Genomic DNA, 11201 nt, shown 5'->3' on the forward strand with positions numbered 1-11201 from the left:
CTGGGGGTAAGGCTGGGAAAGTGGCTGCAGGGCCATGACCCTTAGGGAAGAAGCCTGCAACTGTGAGTTGCAAATCCGGGCTCATGCTACAGCGCTAAAAATATCTGTGTGGAGCCTGAGCTCTAGGAATGGGGGTAGGCTTCAGAGCTGGAGCCCGAATGTCTACACAGATATTTTTTGTGCTGTAGTGTAAACCTGAGTCTGTAAACCTGGGCTCTGAGACTTGCGGCTGCAGAATCTTGCTTGCTGTGTAGGTGTACCCTATGAGACCGAGCCATCTACAGGGGATTTACATACATGACTCTCAGAAAACCAGAGGAAACATAGGTAAAACTCTGAGCTCACAGAGGAGAATATAGGGCCCAGTGCAGCCTTGAGCAGGTGAGTGAAATCACAGACTCATAGAACTGGAAGGGACCTCAAGAGGTCATCTAGTCCAGTCCCCTGCACTCATGGCAGAATTAAGTATTATCTAGAGCAGTGGTTCCCAAACTTGTTCCGCCGCTTGTGCAGGGAAAGCCCCTGGCGGGCCAGGCCGGTTTGTTTACCTGCCGCTTCCACAGGTTCGGCCGATCTCAGCTCCCAGTGGCTGCAGTTCGCTGCTCCAGGCCAATGGGAGCTGCTGGAAGCGGCATGGAGCGAGGGACATACTGGCCGCCGCTTTAAGCAGCTCCCATTGGCGTGGAGCAGCGAACCACGGCCACTGGGAGCCGCGATCGGCCGAACCTGCAGACGCGGCAGGTAAACAAACCGGCCCGGCCCGCCAAGGGCTTTCCCTGCACGAGCGGCAGAACAAGTTTGGGAACCACTGCTCTAGACCATTCCTGACAGGTGTTTGTCCAACCTGCTCTTAAAAGTCTCCAGTGATGGAGATTCCACAACCTCTCTAGGCAATTTATTCCGGTGTTTAACCACCCTGACATTTAGGAAGTTTTTCCTAATGTCCATCCTAAACCTCCTTTGCTGCCATTTAAACCCATTGCTTCTTGTCCTATCCTCAGAGGTTAAGAAGAATAATTCTTCTCCCTCCCCCTTTAACAACCTTTTATGTACCTGAAAACTGTTTTCATGTCCCCTCTCAGTCTTCTCTTCTCCAGACTAAACAAACCCAATTTTTTCAATCTTCCCTCATAGGTCATGTTTCCTAGACCTTTAATAATTTTTGTTGCTCTTCCCTGGACTTTTTCCAGTTTGTCCACATCTTTCCAGAAATGTGATGCCCAGAACTGGACACAATATTCCAGTTGAGGCCTAATCAACGTGGAGTAGAGCGGAAGAATTACTTCTCGTGTTTTGCTTACAACACTCCTGCTAATACATCCCAGAATGATGTTCACTTTTTTTGCAACAGTGCTACACTGTTGACTCATTAAGTTTGTGATCCACTATGATCCCCAGTTCCCTTTCCGTAGTACTCCTTCTGAGGCAGTCATTTCCCATTTTGTATGTGTGCAACTGATTTGTTCCTTCCTAAATGAAGTACTTTGCATTTGTCCTTATTGAATTTCATTCTATTTACTTCAGACCATTTCTCCAGTCTGTCCAGATCATTTTGAATTTTAATCCTATCCTCCAAAGCACTTGCAACCCCTCCCACTTTGGTATCATCCACAAACATTATAAGTGTACTCTCTACGCCATTATCTAAATCATTGATGAAGATATTGAACAGAACTGGACCCAGAACCAGTCCATGCGGGACCCCACTCATGCCCTTCCAGCATGACTGTGAACCACTGATAACTACTCTCTGGGAATGGTTTTCCAACAAGTGTTTTACCCATCTTATAGTAGCTCCATCTCGGTTGCATTTCCCTAGTTTGTTTATAAACAAATCCCCAGACCTCTAGGCTGAACTGTCAGCAGTGATGTATATGGTCGTGTAAGTCGCACATCGGGGGCCTGATTCTCCAGTGGCTAGCACTAAGTGCAGTCATTGACCCCAGTGCAAAGTGCATGTATGACTCCCGTAAAGAAACGTGATCTCCATTTACACACTGCTTCATCGGGTACCTTTAACATTGTCTTTAAATACTAAAGACTGTCTCTGAACTACAGTAGCTTTTCCAAGGCGAGGGGACAGCCAGCATCCTGGAAACTATATCTGGCTCCTCCCTAGTTTACTTCTATTCATTTCAAATGGATCAGGGCACAGTGATGCATGGCAAGGGCTGGTTGGAGGACACTTTGGCCATGACTAGCAAGGGCTTTCTGCACTGAGGGGAGAGTGTCTCCCATGGCATTGCCTATCACGACTACTTTAAAAAGACACAGGACAAAAACGTTCCTTAAAGTGGAAAAAGCAGAGGTAGCAGAAGGGCTGCTCAGTCGTTGTGGTGCTGAGCTCTCTCTAGTTGAACTGTGACGTCTTCTGGACTGAGAAAGATGACTTTGCCATTGGTGGAGGACTTGGGCAGAAGACCGGATTCGATTAAGGCTAACTTTTCCCAGGATCAAAGGTGACCTGAATAGAATGAATGAATGGAAACCACATACCACGCGCATTATATAAAGAGAGGGCTCAATACATGTGCATAGCAGCATGTATTTATGCAGAGAGATACATGCAAGGAATAGAGAGCAAAGCATTTCCCCCTGCTTCACCCTTTGAAAGGGCACAGCGTGTTTTCCCTCTCCCATGCTGGCTCATTTCCACTGGCTAGTGCAGGTGTGGGTGTGGGTGTGTAGGCAGAAACCTGCCCATTACCCAACCCCTCTAGAGAAGCTAGTTCCACTATGAGCACTAGACTGGAGCAGTCTTTGCCCTCAGGGAACATAGAGGACCGTGACTGTGACTAGCCCATAAATAAGAGGTGTAATGGGGAGCTGGGTTTGCTGAGCAACAGCCTCACTGCAGCCACCAGTAGGGAAGGTCACAATCTCTCCCTGAGTGTCTCTTGACCAATACTGTTTATGTTTATATTTAGAGCTGGTTGAGATGTTTATACCTTACAATTTCCCCTTTGGAAAATATGGTTTTGGTGAAACTGAAATTTTCCACAGGGAAATTTTAATTAATTGTTCCGATTTCTGACTGGAAAACGTAACCCCCAAATATTCATTTTGAAATCAGTGTGTTTTGTTTTCCAAAAACTAAAACAAAAATGACATAAGAATGGCCATATTCATAGAATCTCATGGTTGGAAGGGACCTCAGGAGGTCATCTAGTCCAACCCCCTGCTCAAAGCAGGATCAATCCCCAATTTTTGCACCAGATCCTTAAATGGCCCTCTCAAGGATTGAACTCACAACCCTGGGTTTAGCAGGCCAATGCTCAAACCACTGAGCTATCAAGTCAGACCAAAGGTCCATCTAGCCCAGTATCCTGTCTTCCAACAGTGGCCGATGCCAGGTGCCCCAGAGGGAATGAACAGAGCAGGGAATCATCAAGTGTTCCATCCCCTGTCGCCCATTCCCAGCTTCTGGCAAACGGAGGCTAGGGACACCATCCTTGCCCATCCTGGCTAATAGCCATTGATGGGCATATCCTCCATGAACTTATCTAGTTCTTTTTTGAACCCTATTATAGTCTTGGCCTTCACAACATCCTCATAAAGAGTTCCACAGGTTGATTGTGCGTTGTGTGAAGAAACGCTTCCTTTTGTTTGTTTTAAACTTGCTGCCTATTCATTTCATTTGGTGACCCCTAAAACGGTAACGTTTTAAGTTGAATGAACATTTTTGTTTCATTTTGAATCAATGTATGTCTAAATGACATGTTCATTTTCACTTAAAATGTAGTTTCCTTTCAGGTTTGGGAAATAAAACATTTCAGCTGTTCATTTTCAGCTTTTGGATTGGGGAAGTTTTACCCATTTCTCTCTCTTTTTTTTTTACATTAGAAAAAGGGAGCAAAGGTAAAAAAAAGCAAATGAAAGTGAGGAAAAAACCCACTTTTCACATTTTTAACTGTTTTCTAAAATGTTCATGTACTTTTTCATTATTTTCCAATTTGTTTTCAGTTGGAAAAAAGTGTGAAATTTGTTTTCATTCCCATTTCACATACTTTTTACTCCACCCCCCCAATTTTCCCAGTGGAAAAAAGATAGAAAAAGTAACAAAAAAAAAAAGAGGGGGAGAAGTGTCTGGGTTTCCTGATCAGCTCTAGTTATACTGAATTAGGCTTGTTTGACTGCTGTTTGTCTGGAACCCTCACAAAGGAGATCTGAGACTACCCTTTGAGGCAATGTGGCTCTGTGAAGTGTTTTCCAATGGACACCTCATTGGTGTGGAAGCTAGGACACTTGAATTTTGTTTCAGGCTCCGTTTCTAACGTGTTGTATGGTAATCTTGGACAAATTGCCACACCGCTCTGTGCCTCAGTTTCCCTTTTTGTAACTACTGACTTACCTCATGTAAGGAGTTCTGAAGCTTGGTGTATTATTATTTACAAAGTGATTTGAGATTTACATATCATGTCAGCCTAACTTTTTGGGTTTATTCTGTGCCAAACGCGTTACACGTGCCTCTCGTTAGCGAAAAAAGAAAAGGAGGGGTTTTTTTGGTTTGTTTTAAAGAACTTGAATTACCCATGTGTTGGGGTGTGTGGGGAGAAAATTGTTGGTTTAAATTACAGGAGAAAAGGTTGCCAACACAGAGTAGCTTTGCAAACCTAAAGAAAGTGTTTGAGAGGTTCACAAAACCTTAAACCCCATGTGTCACCAACCCCTAGTTTAAACAACTTTTAAGGCCTAAGGTTGGAAGGATTAGATTTTTATCAGTCAGTGAATGTTGTTTTCACTGTACACACACAAACTGACTAAATCCCCCCTACCCCACCCCCCGCCATAGATAATAAACAAAATTTAGAGATAGACAAAGTAAGAAAAATCCTGCTAGAGAACTTTTTATCGTTTGATTCAGGACATTTTACTTTGTATATTTTGACGTGATCTTGACATTTATAAAGCTTTAGCTTTTTGAATCTTGACAACATCTGTCATTTAAATTATTATTGTGTGACTGCCCCCTTTTGCCTGGCCCTCCCCCCCCCCCCCATAATTTTCTGCAACTGTGAAAATTTAAATTGATTAACAATACAAAAAGCTTACAAATAAATATTATCTGTCAAAAGAAAAAAAATACATATGGAATTCTGCCAAGCCTGCCTCTAAGCTATATGCCTATTTTTTTCATCTGATGACTCATGTCACCAAAGCACAGGTCACATTGGGCCAGATTTTCAAACACTTAGGACCCACAATCAAGGACAGGTTTTCAAATGAGTGCAACTCCCATCTAAGCATCTAAATGGGGTCAAATTTTAACTAGCTCCCATAGTGACTCCTACGCCATGGTTTTTTTTTGAAAGAGCTCAGTACCCAGCATGCTGGGCTCTTTTGATATCTGGCCCATTTGGCATGATTCTCTATCCCCTAAGGCTCAGGTGTTGTGCTGACTGGCTCAGCACTGCCTCATGTGACCAGCTGAGTGACACCATCAATCAAAGCAGTCTTGGCTGCTGAATTAATTAGAGACATGAAGGTTTCTTGACTTTGTACATGACCAAGGCTGATGAGCAATCTCTGCTCCCCTAGCTCTTCCTTTCTCTCTCTCTCTCTCTATTTGTTTCTTTGGTTTCCTAGGCTAATGCACACGGAGAGAGGTTGTAAAGGTTACAGGTAATCTAGGTGTGACAAGACACAGGCTTCCTGGCAGGAGTTTGTCAAACAGACATATTTCCCATGTGAGCTCATGAGTTGGTAACGCAGTGGCAAGGGCATGGATTGAGATCTGCACTCACTCTTGTGTCTTTTGACGGGGGCTACATTGAGGGGCATGGTGAGCTACTTAGTCGCATGGCTAATTAGAAGCCAAGGAGTGCAGATGGGATAATGTCTGGAACCTGTGGGCTTGATTCTGATCTCCCAAACTCATCCATGTAGCTCCTTTGACTTCAATACCCCAGCTATTCAGTATGGTGAGTGATATAAGGTGATGGAAAATCAGCCCCTTTAACTGCAAAGGGGTCCCAAAGTGGGGAAAGCACGTGCGGGTTTGTTTGTTAGGGTATTTGAATATAGGTGTGTGTGACTGTCCCCACTATCTATCCAGTTGGATCACAACTTTTGTTATGAAAAACTCAGCTTTGGAAAATGTGTTTCCAAAGCTGTTTCAGGGACATACAACATGTTGTTTCAGGGGCTACAAAAAGAAAGTTCACAGGACCTAAAATATGTTTAGATGCAACTCCATGTTTGCACCTGAACCCATCTGAGTTTTGCATGGCTTCACATTGTTGCAGAACATTTGCCCAGCTCTACTTAGAATTTCTGAATCACATAAGGCCAAATTCATCCTGAATGCAGCTCCACTGCACCACTAGGTCGAGATTTGTTCTCACTTAAGTGACAAATAAAGGAATTTCATCAGGGATGAATTTGGCCCAGGCTCTCCAGATCTCAGGCTTTGTAAAGAAATAAATAGATTAATAGTCATAAAGGAACCATTACAGATTTGGAGGTTTGGCCCGGATAAGTTAGGATAAGCATTTGTGCTGTCTACTGTAGCTCCCCGGAAGGCCCAACACACACAAATTTATTTATAGGCATTTCTAGAGCTCTCATCACTGTAATATCAGCAAATTAATAAATTCAGACACACAACACCTTTTTGAGGTTAGAAAGCATCCTTATCTCCAGTCTATATATAGAGAAAGTGAAGCACAATAAAGGCAGCCAAAATTTTCAAAGGTGGCCTCTGATTTTGGGTGTGAATTCTTGGGTGCTGTCTTGAGACACCTAAGGCCTGATTTTCAGAGGTGCTGAATGTCAGGGCCAAGTTGTCTCCAGCTGGATGACTGAACTTTTGTCCTCGTTCACTTGCCCAACAAAACACATAGGATAGCTGGTCTGTTTCCATCTCTTCCTCTCTCCCTATTCTGCGTCATAACCACAAAACCATTCTTGCTTCCTCCATAAGACCATACTTCTTTGGATCCTAAATTTGGATCATGACTGTTTATACTGATTTGTAATTCTCCTCTGAACTGGAGAGAAAAGACGAGTTAGGAGAAGCTGATAGCGATCTTTTTCTGGAATTTACTTCGCTGTATGTGAGCCCCCCATTCTCTCTACAGGATACAATCAGGGATTGGCTACTGCAGTGCATCTGGACTCATTTCCTTTGTCAAGTCTCTGTATCTCTTGTCTTCTAGGCTGGACCTTGCCCAGTCACTGGGGCTGACTCAGCTCCAGGTGAAGACTTGGTACCAGAACCGCAGGATGAAGTGGAAGAAAATGGTAAGAGATCAAAAGGTTCCCAACCAGGCCTCCAATCTAATGTCAGAGAGATGAATCCTGAGCTGGAGTAAATCTGGGTGTACATTTGGAAGTCTTTGGCATAAATTCTGCCGATGAAGCTATGCTGATTTACACCAGCTGAGGATCTGGTCCAGAATTTTAAAGTTCAGTTTGTTACTGCTAACTGGTTGCTCAAAAGCTCACATGGCTGAATGTATGTTGGGTAAGACTGGCCATGGATAGCAGTGCGGATTCAAAGCAAAGGGACAAAAGGGGGAGGAGCAGAAATTTCTCCCTTTTCATTTTTTGGCAACCCTGGGGTCTTTATTGCTTGTGGGAATTGGGGGTGCACCTGGATCATAAAGAGACTTCAACTCAATGAAGCTAAGTCCAGCTTTGATAAGTGATGTCCCTGCTTCTCACTTTTAAAGCTGTCTTTAACTCTGACCCTGCCTCCAACTCTTCCTGTACACCTGCTCCTGCTCCCTATGGTCTGCCCACATTTCTCTCCTGACTTTTCCCTTTATCTCCTTCATGCATTCCCAACTTCAAGCCTTTACATGCAGTTTCTCAGTTAGTGTACACCAAGCCTCCTCCCTGTCCTTCAAAAAACATCTAGAATGCCCACTTGTCCAATACGGGTTTCAGAGTAACAGCCGTGTTAGTCTGTATTCGCAAAAAGAAAAGGAGTACTTGTGGCACCTTAGAGACTAACCAATTTATTTGAGCATGAGCTTTCGTGAGCTACAGCTCACTACATCTGATGAAGTGAGCTGTAGCTCACGAAAGCTCATGCTCAAATAAATTGGTTAGTCTCTAAGGTGCCACAAGTACTCCTTTTCTACTTGTCCAATACATCACTCCAGCTACAATAATGACAACACTGTGTCTGTCCTGTATTGTATTAGAGGAAAGGAAGGGCAGTCAGGTCCCATTAGTTCCATTCTGGTTCCGTCACTGACTCGCTGCATGACCTTAGGCAAGTTGCTTCCTCTCTTTGCCCCAGTTCCACTGTATGCAAAATGGAGATAATAGAGGTGGCAGAGCTATTTTGCTGACTCATCCTGGTAGGAAGACCAGGTGGGTCTCATTAGTTCCAAAGCAGGAGTAAAAAGAATTGAGTCTCTAAGAGACAAGAGAGAGCTGAAGGGAGGAAAAAAATTCACTTTGGAAACTCAGGCGGAGGTTTGATTGTTGTTACTTAAGCTAAGAATGAAAAGAAAATCTCAGTAAGGGAGCTGAATTTTGGACAAGCCTGTACATGTGCTGCATTGAGAGTTGGGTCCCTCCCAAGTCCTCCCCAGCCTGGTGAAAATGAGCAAGTGAGTGAGGATGCAGGAGAGCGAGCGACAGAGGGAAGGGGGGAAGATGGTATGAGCAGGGTGGGGCCTTGGAGAAGAGGCGGTGCAAGGGTGTTTGGTTTTGTTGGGTCAGGAAGTTGGCAACCCTATACTGAGACCCCTTTACAACCCGCCTTGAACTCAGGACCCTACATAGAGTCTGAGATATTAGTGTTTTCTGGGTTTGTACTTGCCTCCATTTAAATTAATTAAGCCCCATTTAAGCCCCACAAGGCCTACGCATCACTTAAGTTCTACTTGAGTCCGGAGTAGGAGGTAAGGGTGCCTAAACCTTGGGCCTGCTCTTTGAACAGGGATAGATTTTATCCTAATGTTAAAAGTACCATCAGGAACTTGGATGGCAGACACCAGTGCAGTTCAGAATGGTCCAAACACTTATTATCTTTGTTCCAGGTACTGAAAGGTGGACAGGAAGCTCCGACAAAGCCCAAAGGCCGCCCGAAGAAAAACTCCATCCCCACCTCAGAAGAGATTGAGGCAGAGGAAAAGATGAACAGCCAAGTTCAGAGGCAGATATTCGAGACATCTCAGGCCCCAGAAGAGCCTGAATTGACAGAGGAGAAGCCTGAAGTCTCCTTGGAGACAGGAAAGTCTCCGGAGCACACAGTGGAGCCCTCCCCAGAGGAGACGACGCCCTCAAGTTAAAAGAGGAAAAACAGAAAAAAAAAAAAGAAAAGGAAAAAAAAACACAGAAAAAGGAAAGAGAAAAAAAACATAAATAAATAAATAAAACAAAAAGACCTTGTGTATAAGTCAGGAGCTTGTGCACTTTGTGCCATTGGGAATCAACCAGCATGGGCCACCTTGGAACAAAGAAACCCAATGCATATGGTGATAGTCTTTCCCTTCCCAACAGCATGTGTAAGTCCTTCCTGCAGATAACAAGGGGGCCTGAGTACTTTACTGCTATCTTCCAGAAGAAACTGTGTCTAGAAATGTGAGACAGCCTGGAGAATCAGGAAAAGCCCAGGGTTCCTTTCATGCCGTGGGAGGTGGTTGTGTAGTGATATGACCATCTTGGAGGGTTCGGTGTGTTCGCTTGGCCGTATCTTTGCCTTTTAAGGTAGAAATGGACAGAGCACTTAGTCTGGCCTCAAGGCAGTGACTGCCAGGAACAGGGGAACTTTTACAGCACGATTTCTCATTTAACCAGCACTTATTTCTGTTAGGCATGGGCCCAAGCGAAACAGTTTTTTGGAGGATGCACAGACCTAGGGTTTTGGTTCAGCCCATTATAAAGATAGGTGCAAGATTCAGACCCAGGTCATGGTTCAGATTTCAGATCTCTCCTGGAGGTTTGAGGTGATCAGATCTGGGTTGTGGGGCAAACCTTTATAAAGGTAAAGGCCACTGGGTAAAATCTGGATTGAGATCACAGTTTGGATTTCAAGCTGCTCCAGAACTGGGATTTTTGCTTCAGACCCATTTCTAATTATTGTAGGGTTTGTATTTTTTTTTCCCCCCCAAGAAGCATTTAAATGTTTTCAGGGTTAGGGGAAAGTAATGGAGTTAAAAAGCGGCTGAAGAAAGTTCGCATTTGTTTTTAAGACCTGTGTGCCAAGACTAGATATGCATCGTGTTTCCTAAAGTCTTGTTGAGGGTGCATTTTGCCCGAAGGCTGCAAGAGATGTATTAAAATAACCTTTATTTTTTAATTAAAAATTAAATATATAAATAAGACTCCGTGTCATTTCTCTTCCAAATCCTAGACAGAGGATTTCTTCTGTGTGTCACACTAGCACAGACAGAGTCAGGCAGTGTCAGCAGAGGCAGCGTCAGGACCAAGGTGGTCCTCGGAGAGTGAGGGGGAAGCTTTACAGCTGTCTTCACGTTCCTGTGCTGGGAGGATCCTCCACCAGACAGATATGGCATTTAGGGCCCCTTTACACCTCTCCTCCCCTTTTATATGGCAGAAAAGGATGAGGGTATTACTTTTGATCTCCTAACTTGTAACCTTGTGTCTTAATCACAGATATCCTTCCTACTTTAGGGATTGTGCTGAAATTTTTCAAAATTTTTGAACAGGTGCCCATTCCACAAAGTCACCAAACACTCGGCAATGCAAAAGAAAAGGAATGAATATAAGAGTGGAAGGCCAGAAGTCTGGTATCTGTCCTATCAGCTAGAATATAGGCACAATATGTTGTGGTGAATCCCTGGAAGTTAAATAAAAACTGGGTGTTTTTCAAACATATGCTCTAGTTCAATCACAAGTAATGACTTGTTCTGGTGTTCTTACTACATGGAAGTCCTATGACATGTGTTATGCAGGAGGTCTGACTAGATTATCACACTGGTCCCTTCTGGCCTTAAAAATCTATGACTTCCTAGTAGCCATAGATTCAAAATTTTGTAAATGAAATGTATTCAAATGTCTCAAATCCAATCATTTTCTGTGCGGACTAGAATTAGGAACATAATTTGCTGTGAATAGTTTACCTAATGAATTTCACCTTTCTATTTGCCAAGTGTCTGTACATGTCTAGCAGTTTGTCAAGTTTATTTGGAATTCAAAATCTTTTGCTAAATTATTTTTGATGTGCAAATCCTTTGTGGAGCTGATAACAACAACTTCACAAAAATGTCAGTTATTTCCAT

General features: G+C 43.6%; 1 protein-coding gene across 1 annotated transcript in view; it reads left to right on the plus strand.

Moving 5' to 3' along the window:
- The window catches only part of BARX2 (BARX homeobox 2), a 53545-nt gene extending 43306 nt beyond the window's left edge, over positions 1-10239 (plus strand). The window contains exons 3-4 of the mRNA XM_073321082.2: positions 7158-7242; positions 8997-10239. Coding sequence (XP_073177183.1) covers positions 7158-7242; positions 8997-9248 — 337 coding nt within the window. The 3' untranslated portion in view covers positions 9249-10239. The remainder of the gene's footprint in view (positions 1-7157; positions 7243-8996) is intronic.
- The last annotated feature ends 962 nt before the right edge of the window (positions 10240-11201 follow it).

This window comes from Lepidochelys kempii, chromosome 22, assembly GCF_965140285.1.
Source record: "Lepidochelys kempii isolate rLepKem1 chromosome 22, rLepKem1.hap1, whole genome shotgun sequence".
Lineage (NCBI taxonomy): Eukaryota > Metazoa > Chordata > Testudines > Cheloniidae > Lepidochelys > Lepidochelys kempii.